This window comes from Gracilinanus agilis, chromosome 2 (assembly GCF_016433145.1).
Source record: "Gracilinanus agilis isolate LMUSP501 chromosome 2, AgileGrace, whole genome shotgun sequence".
In the NCBI taxonomy this organism is placed as follows: Eukaryota; Metazoa; Chordata; class Mammalia; order Didelphimorphia; family Didelphidae; genus Gracilinanus; species Gracilinanus agilis.
The window spans coordinates 243,160,988-243,180,350 of NC_058131.1; the positions used below are offsets into that span (position 1 = coordinate 243,160,988).

Genomic DNA, 19,363 nt, shown 5'->3' on the forward strand with positions numbered 1-19,363 from the left:
CCTCTGTCTTAGATCCAATACTGGATCTAAGACAGAGGGTAAGGGTTAAAAATTTTTTTAATAAAAAAAGGTGGGGGGGGGGGAAGAGTTTAGACCAGACTTTGTCTACAATTCTCTAAATCCTATGAAAACCACTAGATGCCTGAAGCTAACTCTATGAGAATGCTAGCTCTTGAAGGGATACAAGCCCTGGCTCAAAGAGTGAAAAGCATGGGGCCAGGAGAGAGGAGGCAAAGGAGCCTGGGACTTACTTGCCAAGGAAGCACTTGGGGACAGTGCTCAGTTTCCTCCTCCGGTCCTTGATGAGATTAACCTTCTTACTCATCATCATATGGTAGAGCTTCTCTCCCTTCTCAGCAATCATGACGTAGGCATCCCTCTCCATGCCGAGCTTGAGACCTAGGACAAAGTCAACCAGTCAGTCAACAAGCATTTGTGAAGCCCCTACAAGACTGTGCTAAGTGAAAAAGAATAGGAAAAGATGCCTGCTCTAAAGGCACTTAAACAAATGGAGGAGGACAGCACACAGACAACGAGGTACAAAGAAAAGTATATAAAAGATAAATAAGAAACAACCAACAGAAATAAGGCACAAGAACTAAGGGGTATTGGGGAAGAGTTCTGGTAGAAAGTAAGAGTTGAAGGAAGCCAAGAGACAGAGATGAGAAAGGAGAAAATTCCAGACTGGGGAGGGAGGAGAGATAAGTGAAAATAACCAGAGAGGAGAAACAGGATGACAAGGAACAGTAATGAGGCCAGTATCATAGGGTCACACGGTTATGCTGAGGGATAGGAGTGGTGTGGGAGACCAGGTCATGAAGAGTTTTAAAGCCAAATTCAAGGATTTCCTATTTTATTCTGGAGGTACCCCTAGAGTCGACTGAACACTAAGTTCATTCAAGCACTTCAGAAAGATCAAATTGATAAGTGAAAGATGGACTGGAATAGGGAAAATACTAAGGCAGTGGTTCCCAAACTTTTTTGGCCTACCACCCCCTTTCCAGAAAAAATATTACTTAGACCCCTGGAAATTAATTTTTTTTAAATTTTAATAGCAATTAGTAGGAAAGATAAATGCACTTGTGGCCATCACCGCTCCCCTGGATCGCTGCAGTACCCACCAGGGGGTGGTGCGCCCACTTTGGGAAACATTGAGCTAAGGCAAAGAGACCAAAAAGACAAGCTCTTTTGATAGTCTAGCAAAGAGGCGAGCCGAGACCAGGGTGGTAGTTAGCATCTGAGAGAATAGGTCATATATGAAAAGATATTGTGAAAGTAGAAACAAAGGACTTAGCAACTGACTGGCTATGGAAGAGAGAAAAGAAATATCCAAAAAATAGAGCCAACATCCTTGGGAACCTGGAAAAGCCCCCACTACCATCACTAGTAAGCCAAGGAAGAATATCTCAAGGTAATGAAGAGAGACAGAACTTGGAAAGCAGGGGTAAAAAAGCACAGAAGGTATTTGTGGAAAATGACCTAGATAGGATCTAAAGAAGATCTTGATGGGAAGAAGAGAGGGGAAAATGGCATTTCCCCTAAGCTTCAACCAATTCTATCCAAAATACCAGCCCCAACCACACCTCGATGACCAAGCCCACCCCCACCCCAACATTAACCATATTCTATTTCCACTATTCTTTTAAACAATTACAATTTTTTTAGCCCGAACTTGATGTTAAACCCTCTATGTCAAGCACATAATCTCCAACATTGACCATTCTCAACACCTGAAATCATACATCATACCTCCAAACATGACCATTCCAATAGAATATAAGCTCCTTGAGGGAACAGGCTATTTATTTTTATATTTCTATCACCAAAATTTAATTGCTCCTTTAATAAGTACTTGTTGATTGACTGATTCTGTACCCTAAGCCTAAAGGATACTTCCTAAGCCAAGACCAGAAATCGCAACATTGGCCATTATCTAACACAAACATATTTTAAATAGTGACTATTGTGCATTCCAAACAAACCTTCTAACAACACCCATTCTCCACTGCAACAATTCCCTAAACATTAATTAGCTATATGATATAGCCTAAGTTCCTTAACTTCCTTGGGCCTTGGTATCCTCATGTGCACAAGGATAGGGACGGAGATCTAATGAACTCAAAAGATCTCTCCCAGTTCTAGATATAGATGCCTATACTCTCTCCCGAACATCATACACAAGTGTGCATACACTCACATTGAGGATACATAACATAACACCAATTTCTACCGCAAATTACATCCCAATCCTTAAACACACACACACACACACACACACACACACACACACACACCCCTCTAAGCCACAGTCACAACTCCAAGAATATTCATACATCTAAATATCAAGTTGGAAGTTAACCCTAATCCACATCTCCTGATGATTTTCTATTCTAACTACACCCAAGCATTCCTACCAGACTATTTGCCATTTGAGATTTTTGTGTCAAAGGCAAAGTCTTAAGATACCTGGGGTGCGGTTCTAGGTTCTATCACCAATACATTGGGTGGCACTGGGTAACTCATTCTGGGTCCCAAGGATGTTCTATGTAATAAGGGATTTTGGATCTCCAAGTTACTTCTAGCTTTAACACTAAATGACTCAGAAGGAAGGGCAAAGGAGAACCATGGTCCACTATGTACTTCTACATAGACTTTTACCATCCTTGACTAAATCTTTTGATCCTCCCAAAAAATAAGAATGGAATATAAACATCCAAAACAAGAAACAGAAGGCTGATCTCCTTTTACTCCCAACTCCACACAGTCTCAAATACTGTCCCTAGGAGATGTTAGGCTAATCTCCTTTCTGTTCCCTAGGAAACTTTCTAAAAATGTACAGCTGTACTCATGGGTAAAATGAGGGGGTTGGACTAGATGATCTCTAAAGTGTCTTCTATATTAAAATATTATATAATAATTTGCTGAAATAGTCCCAATAAATGTTTGTTGTCTGACAGACTCCATCTCTATATTCATAATTCGAAGAAACCTAACAAAGAACTAATCATTGGGTAAGAAGCCCCATTCATTAATGAGAAAGGAGGGGGCAACAAGGTGGTTCATGCTGAGCCTGGAGTCGGGAAGATTCATCTTCCTCAGTTCAAATCTGGCCTCAGAGAGACCCTAGTGATCCTGGGCAAGTCAAGTCTCTTCACCCTATTTCCTTCTCTGTAAAATGAACTGGAGAAGGAAATGGCAAATTTGTATCTGTCTTTGTCTCTTTGCCAAGAAAAGCCCAAATGGGGTCATGAAGAGTTGGGCATGACTGAGTAACAACAAAATGGACATAATAAGAACACATAAACTTCTCAGCTTTGTTGTGAACTAAAAATGACTGAACAATACAATGAGAAACAAAGGATAGGGACTGGACTTAGGATCAATTTCAGAAGAGGCAACTCCCCGTACCAGTGTCTCCTCAGGAACATATTGCTATAGCCAGTTGCAGAGAACTGAGGGCTTTACAGACTGGCCCAGGGTCTCGTATGACTAACAGGTGTCAGGAATAACACTTGAACTTGGGTCTTTGCAGCTTCAAGGCCTCCTCCTACACCAATGCTATCAAATTGCTTATCTAGCTGTGAATTGACTTTAAAAACCATAAATTAACACTATATTGCACTGTATTTTCATTTATCTTGTCAAACATTTTTCAATTATGTTTCCATCTGACTTGGAAATGTAGCCAGAAAGTTTGATATTTCTGCATTACACCATGTTGCTATCAGGGAGAATAGCAAGGTATAAGTGTACATGCCTAGGCATCAAGGCAGCTCAGGGGATGGAGAGCCAGGCCTAGAGAAGGGAGGCCCTGGGTTCTAATCTGACCTCAGACTCTTATCTAGCTCTGTGACCTTACTACTCTTCTGATTCTAATTAGACAAAAGGTAAGGGTTTTATTTAATTAAATAAAAATAAAAAGTATGTGCCTATAGCCTAAGTAGTCTAGTCATAGCACACACTTCTACTGCATTCAAGGTTTATAATAATAAATACATAACATTTATAAATTTCTCTAATAGAAAACTGCTAGCTAGATTGTCATATTTGCTCCCGCTTTCATTCTGTGGCAAAATGTTATTTTGAAATATATGAAGAAAATCCAGCCTCACACAACCATGTAGTTGAAAAAGGAAGGAATATTTTAATAGACAACTAATATCTTATTTACTATGAAAATTGACTAGAAAAACAAATTTTACCCTGTATATACCTAAAGAATCTCAGGGACCCTTGGGTCCTCAGATTAGACCAAGGCATAGTGGAGAGCTAACCAGGCTATTGGAAAAAAAGAACACTAATTGCTTTGAGTTGGTAGAAGGAATTTCCACTCCTAAAGCAAATGCAACCATAACTCTAGCTCCACACTCTCTCATACTCCCCCCCCAAATGAATTTTTTTAATTGATCAAGCAAAACTAAGCCTTGATGGTTTTCTACAAACATGTCATCTATCACAGCCATCAAAATTGTGCAAGAAACTGAGAGATACAACTTGTAAGAAGTGGTATAATGTAAAGAGAGGAGAACTTGGAGATACAGGGACTTGGGTTTGAATCCTGATTCTGTTAAGTTTAACTTCATTTTACAGAATAAGAAACTCAGGTGCATAGAGGTTAAGCTATGGTCATATTGATATGGCAGAGTTCATTCTCTTTCCAAAAAAGTCCATCCATTTCCATAACTTTTGATTTCCTGCTGGAAACTCTCAAACTAGAAAAAAAACAAATAAAGATCTTTCTTCCAAAACCCTCCCTTCTTTTCAACTTTCCTATTTCTATCAAGTGCACCACCACACAGATTTGCACTCACTCACCCAACCAAAGGTCTAATCTTGTCATTTCAATTTCTATAACAAGTCTCCTGTCTGGCTCCTTCTTCACGCAGACAGCCGGACAGACAGATGGAGAGACACACAGATAGACAGACAGACAGACACACATACACACGGTCAAGGAGCTCTTATTAACTCTAGAATCAAATGTAAACTCATCTGTTTGACATTTAAATTCTTATATAATCTGGCTTCAACTGACCTTTCCTGTCTTATTACGCTAAATTAACCCTCCCCTCACACACTCAGCTGTCTGTGCCTTTGTACTCAATGTTTTCCATATTCACAAGTTCTTGGAATCTTTAGTTTCCTTTAAGATTCAGCCCAAGAGTCACCTTCTACAAGTAGCTTTTTCTAATCCTAATAACCTCACTCAAAATACAATTATAGGCCAATTTCCTACTACACACTGCCTGGCAAACAGTAGGCATTTGAGATTAATATGAATAAGGAAGAAAAGGGGGAAGAAGGTGAATGAGATGGGATGGGGCTGAATGTAGTAAGGGGCATGGAGAAAAGAATACTGGCAAGGGAGCCAAAAGACACCAAAATTCTAGACCAATTCACCTTAGGCAAGCCACTTGGAATTGACTCTCAGCACTTATGTTGCTAACATAAAAGAGCCAAGTTTGGGTTTAGATTTTGGTTTTTTTTAAGTTCCTTGGTTGTTTTTCTTTTATTTTTTCAATATAAATCCCTGGTAGCTGCTTTTTCTGTGACTGGTCTTTTTTTTTTTCCCTAGAAGGGGAATATTTGTCTTTGAAAATCCATTAAATGGAGATTCTGAGTAGCTGCATTCTGGTTAACCAAGATCATACTACAGTAGCAACAATCCTATTTGAACAATTTACATGATGGTTGTCATATTCACCAGGAGATTTCTCTTTTAAGAGAGAAGCACTTTGATGTACCTGAGTAAAAGGTCCCATACCATTATCAAAGAGAACTGTCTGTACTTTGTACAATGGTTATAATACTAATGGTAACTACACAATTTCTGATAACACTGATGTACTCCTCTGCCAAGGCTTGTAATGTTTTCATGAGTTACTATGTTTGAGAGAAATAAAAAATAATGACTAATAAAAATGGGAGAACTAGCTGTGGCATCCAATGGAGTGTAGCTGAGTCTACCATCACCTTTCTTCTCAACTTATCTGGTACCACCTCAGCCATCTTCTTGCCAGCCAGTGGGAACACATCCCATTTTCCAGGTCCAGAACCATAATCCAATCTGGAAATGGTATATTAGTTTACTCTACTATGACTCCATTCATCCTCCTTGAGACAATACACTGATCCCTGGGCACCACTCTTCTCTACTTTCTTCTAAAAACAGGGTTATATCTTTGTATCATTAGCTCTTAGCCTCTAAAGAGCACTTAACAAAAACTCTTTTTATTCATGTATCCAATTTACAAAGAAATTCCCAAATCAAGTTATTTCCATAATATATATAATATAGATTAAACAGACAGGAACCTCAACAGTACTTACTTTCTCTCTGCTCACGCTCCTTGATGATGGCATCTAACCATTTCTGTTTGTCCTCTGCAGTTTTTGCCATACAAACAAACCATTTGTTTTTGGCAGTGTTATGGATCTTCCAGCCATTTGTGACAGTGTAGCCATTACTGTGGTAATCCGCTAGGAAAGAATGGAGAGAAGGAAAATTGGTGAGAAAGAAATCTGCCTATGGAAAAACAAACAAGCCCAAACTATTCTATCAGTCTTCCCGAACCTAACAGTACCAAAATCACAGGGTATCTGATGACCACAAGCTCACAAGTCTAGTAGTATGATATTGAGGTCAGATTTCTGATTCCTTCCAAACTTGACTCATTCTAGAAATCCAAGTTATTTTAGACCCTGCCACATTTTTCTCCCTTTTCTAATTACTGAGCCTCTAGTCAACTGGCACAGTTAAGCCCAGATCAGGCAACCCAACACAAGAATAGCCCTCTTGTGGGGACTGTGGCCAGTCCTATTCTAAAGAACTGCTTCAAGAGAAGAAACCTGACTAGGATGTCCCAAATTTTATTAACAGTGCTTTCTTCCCACATACTCAGACTCACTTTAATCTGGGAGGGAGAGAAACACAGCACACAAGGACAAAAAAAGAGTCTACTATAATGATGCAGTAGTTACCTGTGCCATCTTCCACATTCTCCACCTCCATGACTTCTGTGTTGATTCGACCTCTGAAGATATAGAGGGATCCATTGATGGACTTGGTCCTCTTGGCTGACTTCTTTCCCCCTGTGACCCTGAAATGGTGAAAAAAAGGCAGAATGAGTACACTGTCCTTCACGTACCCTCTCTGGATATAAGTATCTTTATCATAGAGAAGAAAAATAATTCCTGCCCCTTCTAGTTCATGAAGTTCTTGTGTTGGCCAGAGAAAGTAATGAATGGAGGAATTTCTAACCCACTTTGCTTCAGTTTCCTCATCTGTCAAAGGAGCTGGAAAAGGAAACAACAACCTACTACAGTCTCTTTGAAAAGAAAATCCCAAATCCCAAATGAGGTCATGAAGAATTAGATACAACTAAAAAATGATCGAACAACAAGTGTTTTATTCCCCAAGTAAAATATAAATTATTGGCATGTACTCCCCAGCTCCTTGGGCAACTTAAAAAAAAAAAAGTAACTATGTGCTAAGCACTCTGCTAAAGAAGTGGTAGTATTTATTAATAATGGAAATGAGATCAAATTTAAAAATAAGAAAGCCACTTTCCAAACTTTAAAGGCATATCTATATACACACATATGTGCATATTCACATACGTATGCTTAACATCATTATCATTATTTGAAACAGAGGCAGCCTGGTCTCCATAGTAGATAAGACAGCTGGCCACAAAGCCAGGTTCCAGGATTTGGGATCAAGTTTGGCCTCTGCCACAGACCAGCTGTGTGACTGAGGGCCAGCACTACCCAACTCCTGGTCTATGACAAATCTCAACAGTTGGTACAACTTTTTATGTAACCAAATAAAGGGCAAGCTTGTTGTGAACAAATGGAAATTTTAAGATTCAGAGGCCATCCAGAACAAAACTGAGATCCGGTAATTTGGCCAATGTCACATAGGCCAAGAAAAGGAGCAAAAATGGAATTCAAACCTAGCCTCAAAATACCATGTTCTTACTACAACATCATGCAATTTCTAAACACTTCGTCATTATTTGAAGTGCTTTGTCATTCTAAACTGCTATACAAATGCTTCCCAGAATTTTGAAAAAGGGGAAAGTGGCAGCTATCTTGTCCAATTCATACCCAGAAATAATCCCCAGTGGTCAAATAGTGGCCAGTTGGTCTCTATTTGAAGGAGAAAGAATCCTTTGAAGAGTTCATCTTTTGGTGAACTTTAAATCATCTTTGAGCTGCTTCTCAAATCAATATCCAAGGGATAAATATTCACTGATTATATAGCAAGACATTTGATTCTTCAGAGAAAGATATCTAAGACACAGCCTCTGCTATTATTTGCATGTTGTTTCCCCCTTAAGAACAAAAGCCCCTTGAGGGTAGAAATTGGTTTTACCTCTATTTCTATCCCCAGTGCCAAGCACAAAGTAAATGCCTAATAAGTGCTTGTTGACTGGTTACACCCAAATATTTCAAATTTGAAAAAGAGAACAAATAGTTGAAATTAGAGTAGACAATAAAAGAAAGTATATCATTTTCAACTAAGTTGTCTGATTTGGCTGTGTAAAGGTATAAGAAAAAGGAGAAGGAGTTCTCTATTTACTATCTATATGACCAAGTCAGCTAAGGACTCTGGAAGATGCTGTAATTGTCTGTCAAATAAAGGGGTTGGATTGCATGGTCCCTTCAGCTTTTCCCCCACTGTCTTCTCACTGAATCCTGCTCCTCTTACCTCTAACATTATTAGCCTTCTACCTGGCCCATGGCCAACATCTCTCTTCCTCTCACACTCGCCAACCAATAATTTACTTCAAGAGAACAGATATTTACCAGTCTGAAGTCTACAAGACTGTCTGTTTTTGGAAACAAGTGATTAGAAGATTAAGGAAAGGAAACCTAGGGAAAACCTGAAGCTCTGGAAGTCCATCACTGGAGAAGAGAGAAAAAAGGCAGGGAGAGAGGGAGAGAGAGCGAGAGACCTCACTTCCCTCAAACTGGCAAAGGTTCCAAAAAAGAAAAATGATGAATGATGATGGAAGGGCTATGGAAGAATAGGCACATTGTATACTGCCAATAAAGAAATTTGTTTGCTTGAAAATGCATATTTGTTACAAACGAAATTTTTTTCTTTTCCTTTTTTTAATGAAATAGGAGATAGAGAAAATAGATTTGTTAATTTAGAATTCTGCTAATTAAAGAAGTTATATGAACTTTCATATGAGGCTACTACATTATTAGTTATAGTTAAATGTTTTATTTGGTTACAAGAAATCTCTCAGAGTTGGGGTAAAAACAAAGCACATCAATAAAATGAGGTGAGGAGAGGGGAACTGGGTCAACTATTTCCATGGTACCTCACTATCCAATTCGTGGGTTCAACAAGCAATCTTTAAAGTTGGAATATGACAACAAAGAAAGGAGCCTTCCCCATTGGGGATAGCATGGGCTTAGTCATATATAGCTATCGTTTTCACGTTGAAATCTCAACAGAAAGAACACTAGATTTAAGTAACATTTTTTAAATCCCAGATCTGAAGGTCATTAGCTGGGTGACAATAAGCAAATCACTTAATCTCTATGAATTTTTGAAATAAAGAGATATATATATGTATATATATATAATTAGAGGTTCTATAGCCTTTACAATTCTCCAGAAATGAGTATGACCACTAACTATTATTATGGGAGTGGCTTCTTGGTACAAGTGAGGTTTGCATGAGATTTGGCATGGGCAGCAAATCCACAAAGGGTTGGGTTATCAGATGGGAATGTAGCCCTGGAGTACAGAATAAAGAAGTGAAAGACCTACTTTATATCCATCACAGAAGAATAAAGTTTAGAAGATGGGTTCTCAAAATGTGGTCTGGAGACCCCCTGAGAGTCCCTGTGAGGTCAGAGTGAAGACATTTTAATTTCTAATACAGCAAATGTTAAATGTCGTAATCCACAAAAACAAAACCACTTAAGGTGGAGGAACCCTTAATAATTTTTAATACTGTAAAAAAATGGAACCAGGCTAGAGTTAGAGAACTAGAGATCCAGTGGGGGAGAGCCCTTCCACAAGGTTAACAACATCAAGTCTGTGGCAAAGCTATAAGCTTAGAATTCAGTTCTGCTGACTCATATTCTAGAGATACAGAGATTATTTAAACATCTCAATTCCTGCCCTCAAGTTCAAATAGTCAACTAGCAGAGTTACAACATGTGTACACAACATCATATGTGATGGAGGCAAAGCACTCCAGGAACATCTAAAGGAAAGGATATGTTATATAAGAAGCTTTATTAATATCACTCTGTTGCTTTAAGAGGGAGAATAGATAGCTCTCATCCTCCAACACTTTAAGAGACTGATTATAAAAGAGGAAAAAAATCAGTTAAGAAGATCCTTGCTCTCTGACTTCAGAGAGATCAAGGTGGTGTCAGTGACTCTCTGTCAAGAGGATATGACACTTCTGACAGTTTGTTTCCAGATACTGGGTTGGAGAAGCTAAAGACTTATTAAATTAATGCTCATCAATTAGTCAGTTTAGATAGATAGAAAATTTAATATAAGTTAAACAGAGTAGGTCAGAATAGGCCTGCTTTGCTGGGCAAGATCTTGCCAAGAAAGGCAGTTAGAAGGAGGGTTCTTTAGAGATTTTAGAATAGGATTTGGGTTTTAAGATTTACTATAAGGTTTAGAGATAGATCCTTTTTTCTACCTCCTATTTCCTTATCCCTATTTCTCCTCTGTAATAAATAAGGATGCTGGTTTACCAAACTCCTCTCAGCAACTTTCATTGACCTCCACCAATAATATTTACCCCATAACAGCTCTATCAACCTCCTATACAATATTTATTAGCTATAATAGCTATGAGATTTTCTCCTAGAGAGACAGCTCCATGAAGGAAGCATGGAGCAGGACTAGAAAGGAAGATCTCTATCAGTAGACATAAGGAGTGGACACATTTTAAAGCAGCAGGCTGGTCTGAGTGAATTCATAATTGCAGAAAGGGAAAGAACAGGTGGGAGATAGAGGGGAAACCAGCAGATCAGTCTTGCTAGAATATAATACACAGAAAGCAGAGTAATGTGCAACAAGGCTGAAAAGAGAGCCTAAAGGTTTCCAGGAAGGGCCTTTCTTATTTTTTTTAAATAATTTTTATTTTTTAGAATAGTTATCATGGTTACATGATTCATGTTCTTACTTTCCCCTCAGGAAGGGCCTTTCTTAAATGGGATGACTAAATTAAAAAGGAGTTGGTATTTTACATCTTACCCTAGGGGCAAAAGAAAGTCACTGATGACTTCTAAGCATAAACATAACCACTATACTATGAGTACAATCCTTACCTCCTTGTTACCCTCTAGCTGCCCAGGAGGAGGAAGATATTTTGATTTTACACAGTTTTGGGAGCCACTCCATTTCCTGGACTGGCAGAGACCCAAGTATGATATGGCCCTTGAGCTCAACAGCAAGGGAAGGTTTCTTCCATTTATGTTGATGTAGGACCATAATTACTGAAGACCAAGACCATCTGGGGCCATTTGAGAGAAACACTGTGAAACTCAAGACTATGAACAAAGGCAGAGGTTAGGTCGGTGGTCTAAAGGTCCTTAATGAATGGCAGTAACATAAAAATTCTCCTCGGTCTTTTTATCAATAAAATGATAGGCCAGGGTCTGGTCTGAGATTTCTTTCATCTTTGGCCTTCTCTCTACTAAGATTCATTCCAGTCTTCTACCTTTTTGTGATGCAAAACTGGCAGTAAACTATAGGTGGGGAGGAGAGATAGAAAGGGGTAAGGCTTCATAAAGAGATCAAGCTGAACTAAGTCATATCTCCAGGTAAAATGATAATGAAAACAATTTACAACTCTATAGCTTTTTGAAGGTATAAATAAGTATAGCACTATGGGTTAATAGTACAAGTATTAACCCCCTACTTTACAGATGAGGAAACTGAACCTAGGGGAGGAAGAGACTTTAGCCAAGGTTACATAGATAAACAGGAACAGGACCAAGATAAAATCCACATGTTCACATATGATGTCATGCTGCCTCCTGGCCAACAGGACCTTTCCTCCACTCACATCCCCAGGTTTCACAGGAGAACCAGAGGGTGCTTTATTTCACTGAGATCCATATTTCATATTAACAAAACTGAATGTTCAGTTACGATGTGCTGAGTACCACCACCTGGGGACCAATGCACTGAGCCATCAGCTGATTTCCCCATCTTAGGGCCCAAGTTGCAAAAGTCTAAGAAAGTGTCCAATAAAAGCAGAAGCCTAAAGGATGAAGGTTGACTGGCTGGTGTGCTGGGTTGGTATGCACACAATGTCAGGAGAAGGCAAGGAAAGAAGGTCTCCAGCAAGACAGGGTGGATTCTGTGGATTCTTGGGAGGACATGGGCAAATATTATACAAGGTGAATATGGGAGCCATTTTCACAGAGCAGAGATTCCATTAATTTTTAAAAATATTGTTATAATTGCATTTCAGCATAACTGGTTTCCTTTGTAATCCTATGTGCTTTTGCATTCTATACTGAGAAGGGCTCTAAAAGGTTCCGCCACACTACAAAGAGGTCCATGACAATAACAAAAAAAAAAAATTCTTTTAAGTTTAAGAAATCTGGCGATAGAATTGTAAAATTCTGGGCAGTGCTAGAAACAAAAAGACTCAAAAATTCAAATCAGGACTCAGACAATTCCTGGCTGGATAACCTGAGTAAGTCACTTAACCTGCTACAGTTTCCTCAACAGTAAAATGGGGATAATAATAACATCCACCTCCTGTGAAGAGATAACATTTGTAAAGTTCTTAGCACACAGTACTGCTTAATATCTCCATTTTGGAAATTAAGAAACTGAGGCTTAGAATTATAAAATGACAGGGTCAAATAACTAGTGAACACTAACTAGAGTCAAGATTCAAACCCTGGTCTCCTAAAGTCCAAATCCAATATGTGCTTTCCAACAGCAAACATGTACTGGCTTAGCATCCAACACAGAACACTGTATATATTAAATGTTAGGGAAATGCTTGCATTTGATCAACTGGGTCATGGATTTGAATATCATCATTGGTAGTAGTCAGCTGCATGACCACATTGGTCACTGCCTATCTGTTGGCCTCAGTTTCCATTTCTGTTAAATGAGAAGTTAGGTGAGTTGAATGTTCCTTCTAATTTACATTCTATACAAAGCCAAAAACACCAATGTTATAGGTTCAAAACAGAAAAGGCTCCTACAGGTCATTTTTGCTAAGAAGTCCAAAGAGAAGGAATGGATTTGCTCCAGGTCCAAATTTGGTTCTCCTTCTAGTGTACCACACTTCAACATTCCCCAAGTCACAAGGGACTCCCAATCACACACAGACTTGAACCAAAGATCCAAGAAGGGAAGGGTCCCAGCACAAATAAAAACAAAAGCCAGGGAAGACTTAGCAAGGCCTGGCACTTCCCAGGGCCACGTTGCCATAAGCTCCGTGTTCAGATCCATCATCACCATTCTCTGACTTTCCCTGAGCTCAGGCCCTCTGGCTCCTGTGCTGGAATCAGGAAAGCAACCAGTCTGCCTGCCAACATCCCAAAGCAGACAGATGTTCATTTTCCCTTCTCACAGAGACAGAGAAGTGACTGAAAATAGGTACAGGGAGATGGGCCCTGCCAGCCTGCCACCCTCAGCAACAAGGTAGGCCAACATTTGGCAAGTGTCAGCCTGGCCTTCGGCAGATTCCCAGCCAGGGGCCAGACAGACCGGGGAGGAGCTGCCCAGTCAAAACAGGGAGAGGTTCAATCAGTCGGCAGAACATTCTGTTTTTGGAGACTTTGGTGTTCTGGGAAAAGCGCCTGGTCCTGCCAGGAGGTAGGGACTGAGAAGGAGGGAAGGCAGAGCATTTGAACAGCAAACCCTCAGGTTGACTCCTTTCTGAGTTTAATTTCCTCCTCTGCTCTGCCAACAATCCTATTTCATCTCCTCCACCTGGGATCTTACTTCAAAGATAAAAAGATTCAGAGATTTAGAGCTAGAAGGAATCTTAAAGGTCAAGTTCAACTTCTTCATTTTACAGATGTGGAAACTGAGGCACAGAGGGATTAAAATAACTTGCACAGAATTGTCCTAAAACTTCAAGTTCCTGTTCTTTAGAGTCAGACTCATAGAATGTCAATGTTAAAAGGATGGTATATCTAAAAATGTCCCTCATTTTGTAGTCAGTGAAATTAAAGGGGACTAGATCAATGTTGCATAATGAGTTAATTTTAAAACAGAACCTGGGCCTCTGGGTTTCCCCTCCTCTCCCAAATGTCCTTTCCCCCTGACAATGCTGCCTCTATAACAGAGCCCCAAACTCCCTCAGCCAGCACGGCACCCCAACTGAAACCCATCAGATCATAGTGTCCTGTGCGGCTCACCTGGATTTCCTCTTACAGTAGACCAGAAGGTTGTCAAACAGGAAAAAGGATCGCTCCTGGATGTTGCCAGCAGAGATTTTTAACAAGGTTCCCTGAAGGAGGAGTTGGGTGCAGATATCTGTGAGATTAGAGCCCTGGGGGGGGAAAGAAACAAGAAGACATTATAGACAATTGCCCCAAAGGCTGGGTCCATCTCATAAAAGAACCATCATCTCTGACAACAATCTCTCTGTGACCTGAACACATCCCAAGAATTGAAAGTAAGTAACAGCAATAATGGCAGCACAATCAGGTTATAAAGAACTTCTCCTACTATCAAATAAATTGACCAAGTTATTTTAAAATGGTGACGGATTCAAAGAGGAAGTCAAGCAGCAACCAGCCATCAAGTAAATATGTGAGGGAGACTACATAAACTTTTACCAAACTTAGCAATATTACAGATTGGAATCTGTAATAAAATTTAGTTTTTCTACAAAATTACTAACAGTAATAAATTCAACACTATGAGAATTGGGTCTGCTTCTAGACTGCTACAGTTACTAATTCCTTGAAGGCAGAGACTTTTTGCTTTTGATTCCTAGAACAACATACCTATTGAAAGGATGGATGATTTCACTGGATTCCAATAAGAGAGGCAGCTAGGTAACTCAGTGGATATAGCTACCCAGTACGATATTTTTAAACTGTGTCCAATTCTATGTGATCTCATTTGGGATTTTCTTGGCAAAGTGGGGGCAACTTAGGTGGCTCAGTGGATAGTCAGCCAGACCTAGAGATGGACAGTCGTGGGTTCACATCTGGCCTCATGCTTTCTAGCTGTATGACCTTGGACAAGTCATTTAACCCCTAATGTCTAGTCCTTACCACTCTTCTGCCTTTACTAGAAAGTAAATATTGATTATAAGACAAAAGGTAAGGATTTTTTAAGTTAAAATTAAAGATAACTTTTTAAAAGTTTTAATCCTGTAATAAATATTTCTATCTTATAGAAGAGGAAATAGAAAGTAACAATAGCTAACAGCTTAGATTTAAAATACTGTTTCCTTCACAAACGATGTGAGGTAGGCAACTATCATTCTCCTCATTTTATAAAGTAAGAAACTAGAGAGTTAAATGTATTTTCCAAGGTCATAAAGCTCTTTGACATCATAGCTGGGAATTAAATCCAAGGCTTCTGACACAGAAGTCAGTGCTATTTCTTCTGGAGAAGTAAAGCCAGCCCACAACCCTTCATTCATGGAATCACTAAAGATCAATCAATTAATTAGCAAGTATTTATTATGTAACAAACATTGTGCAGGGAGCTGAGGGTACACAGACAAAAATGAAATCTCTGACATAAAGGTACTTCCCTTTCTTCAGGGAAAACAATATAAATAAACAAATGAAATCTATTCTAAACCTCTCATTTTACAGATGAGCAAATTAAGGCTCATAAAGGGACAGTGAGTTGGGTGCCACAGAGTAGTAGTTCTATGAACTCAAGTTCAAGGATCCCTAGCAGATCTGTACAAGAATGGTTTCAGATAGGAGAGGGAGTATGAAGTGGGGGTGGCAGGAGGAGAGGGAGGAGGAAGAGAGATGGGAAGGGAGAGGGGAAAGGTTTGAGATCACTCATTTCTGTTTGTGGACAACTCTACCTTCTGAACCAAAATTTACTTCTTGGAACATTTCCACTCTGCTCCAGGTCTAGCCCACAGAGTGAAGCAGAAACCTAAAGTCTCTTCAACATGATGGCTCTTAATGGGGCGCTCACACTCTATGTCTCTAGATTTCAAACACCCTTCATTCTTTCATCCAATCTTTGTATGGCATGGTTTCAATATTCCTTCCTGCTCTAGTCACTGTACATGTTAGGTCACCAAAAGATCTGTATTTCAAGTGGACATGACAAAGGACAGGCAGATGTAGCCAATAACCAACTGGGCCTGATGTCAGAAAGCCCTTCTGACGCCAAACCCAAGTGGAGTAACCTGGGGCAAGTCACTAAATCTCTGTGCCTCAGAAGGCACACTGGAATAGATAAGAAAAATCAGCATTTGTTTTTTGGCAAAGCCTCTCTGCAATTGATTTAAGCCATGCCACGGATGAAAGATACAGGCATAAAGGAAGCCTTTCTATGCATGTACAAATCAATAAACATTTATTAAGACCCTACCACCTGGGATTCAAAAAGAGGCAAAAGAGTCCAGTCCCTGCCCTCCAGGAGCTTACCATCTAGCAGAGTTGATAATTAGGATAATAAGAACAGCAAACTGCCAGGGTTGTGGAAAGGGCCAAATGATCAGATTGTAAAGTACTTCACATAGTGCCTTGGCACATAAGAAGCATTATGTAAACATTAGCTATTATTATCATTATTGTTATAATAAATTATAAAAGAGGGTTAAGGAAAGCATTCCAAAGAAAGGCTATAAGCACATAAGCAAAAATAAACAGTGAGGAGACCAATCTCAGTGGAAGTCAGTCAATTTATCTAGTGAGTGCTGTGGCTAGAAAAGTAAGTTAGGACCAGACTATGGAGGACTAAGATTTTGTTGTGCAAGGATTAAGCAAGTCAGTGACATGAGGAAAGTAAAATCTAAAGAAGGTTAAACCAACAACCAGAGCAGGATGGACTGGAGAGGGGAAGAGACATGATGTATTCTCCATTTGAAAATAGGAAGAGGGGAAGTTGTCTGTGGTCTTCTCCCCTCCCCAACTGTTTATATAACTTAAAGGGAAGTCTCTTTACCAGTATGACCTGCTGATTGGACTATTCCTAGAAAAAGAGAACCGATTGTGAAGGCAAGAAATCACATCCTCAGTTCAATGCCAATCGTTGCTTGCCAAGTGCTGGAGAACTTCTCATTAGAGACAGCAGCATCAGCTCCAGCCAGAAACACCACAGAGTCAGAGAATCAGTAGATCTGAAAGGGTCCTGGGAGGCAATCCTACCACCACCACCACCAGCTACTGAACACCTCTATTCCATTTGCCAAGAATTTAACTCAGAATCTAACTATACCCCAGCCTGGGAACAGAGCACTGCTACGCCAAGTGCTCTGGGGCCGAGGGTGGCCATTCACAATTTTGGAGGCCTATTAAAATCGCCAAATGCACTGGTGTTGGAAAGAAGGATGGGTGATCGTTACCAGATCCACCAGTAATGTGTCTATGGTTTTCTCTTAAAATAGTTTCTTACTCATTAAAAGAACCATAAGCTCTGTGATGGCAGGGACCATGTAGGATCTGAGGTGTTCCCAAAAAACAGGAGGATGAAGTGGAAAGAGCACTAGACCTAAATTCTAATCCCAGACATGTTACCACCTACATGTGAAGACCTGGAGAGTCAATCTTCCCTGGAACTAACTGATCTCAAGTGGCTCCCAATGATCACCCTCTTTTTTTAATCACAAAATGTATATTTAAAGGATATGGAGAGTAGGTTTTTCTGATGTTCAAAATGTGTGCATGTGTAAGAAGTCAGATTTTTAAGTAGCCTTTATTTCCATCTTTCTATCCCTGGCCTGCCTCCCCTATCCCAACCAGAACAATTGTATCCCCTACCCTACCACTAGCTTCAAAAGGTATTCAATAAATCATAGGATATAATAGAATTATATGGTTGAAAAAGGACTTGGAGAATATATAATCCAACTCTCCTATTTTACAGTTAAAAGAACAGAGAGGAAATAACTCACCCAAGGTCACTCAGAGAGTTTCTTTAACAATGTTAAGATTAACTCTCAGGTCTTCTGACAGCCAGTCGACTACCCTTCCCATCCCAAACAAACTTATTATAGGTATAATATAATACCCTCATGTAAGATCTGTAAAGCATAGAGAGGTCAAAATTCCAGGACTGGAAAAATCAACGAAATGGAACTGGTGAGGGCCCATTCTCAACGTTCCAAAGCTTTGTGTCTAAGGATAATATGATATAGTTATAAGCGTACTGGACTGGGAATCCCAAGTTTTACAGTTAGCTCTGCCACTAATTAATTCTATGGGCATTGCTAAGACACTTCTGCTCTGTACCTTACTTTCCTACTCTGTAAAATGAGGCAATTGGACTAGATAAAAGATCCCTTCCAGCTAATTTAGCAAAAGAACAAGTCAGCCTATTTGACAGAGGCTTCCTATTACCTCTAAGATTAAATACAAACTTCCTAGGCCTAACTTGAACCTACTCATTTCCCACTACTCCCACTGAAGTCCATTTAATTCCAACAAAATGAATTATTAACTTTTTCATTTTTCCATCAGTTGCTCTACCTCGTTTCAATTCCAGATGTGCTTTCCCACAGGATAAACTAAAATCTCATCCTCACAGACTGGTTTAGCAGGGTGCCTGGCACCTAGGAGGTGTTTAATAAATGTTTATTGATTTATTGACTCCTCCCTGTTTTGTTTTTCCCTGCTTCCATATATACTCATGGATTATTCCTCTAAGTCTAGAACATAAACTCTCTTGGGGCCTTTCAAAGTCCTTCTCTTCCTTTCAGGTTTAACTTGGGCCCCAACTTCTCCATGAGGCCTTACCTGAGCCCTCTCACATAGCTGCATTAATTTTCCTCCAACTCTTTGCCTCTCTTCTTAAGATTTTGTTATTCCTCAAGCAACTAGCTGGCACAGTGGATAGAATGTTAGTTCTTAGAGTTAGGATGACTCAAATCCAGCCTTTATGTGAACGTGGGCAAATCACTTAACCCTACTAGCCTCAGTTTCCTTATCTGACAAATGAGCTGAAGAAGGAAATCACAAACCACCCCAGTATCTTTGCCAAGAAAAATAAGACACAACTGAAAATAAATGTTATATATCCCACCTCTACCCACAAGGAATCCCCAGAAAGGAACGATGAATTTTTTCTCTGTTTTCACTGGTTCCCCAGAACCCAGCACATTCTCTAGTAAACACTAAATGAAAACTTATGGGCAGCTAGGTGACACAGTGAATAAAACCAGATCTCAAGTCAGGAGTTTCCTTATCT

General features: G+C 39.6%; 1 protein-coding gene across 1 annotated transcript in view; it reads right to left on the reverse strand.

The window, feature by feature from the left end:
* Positions 1 to 19,363, reverse strand: part of PREX1 (phosphatidylinositol-3,4,5-trisphosphate dependent Rac exchange factor 1) — a 230,217-nt gene that overhangs the window by 87,129 nt on the left and 123,725 nt on the right. Inside the window, exons 7-10 of the mRNA XM_044663811.1 lie at positions 14,386 to 14,519; positions 6,982 to 7,100; positions 6,331 to 6,480; positions 252 to 399 (exon numbers count right to left, since the gene is read on the reverse strand). Coding sequence (XP_044519746.1) covers positions 252 to 399; positions 6,331 to 6,480; positions 6,982 to 7,100; positions 14,386 to 14,519 — 551 coding nt within the window. The remainder of the gene's footprint in view (positions 1 to 251; positions 400 to 6,330; positions 6,481 to 6,981; positions 7,101 to 14,385; positions 14,520 to 19,363) is intronic.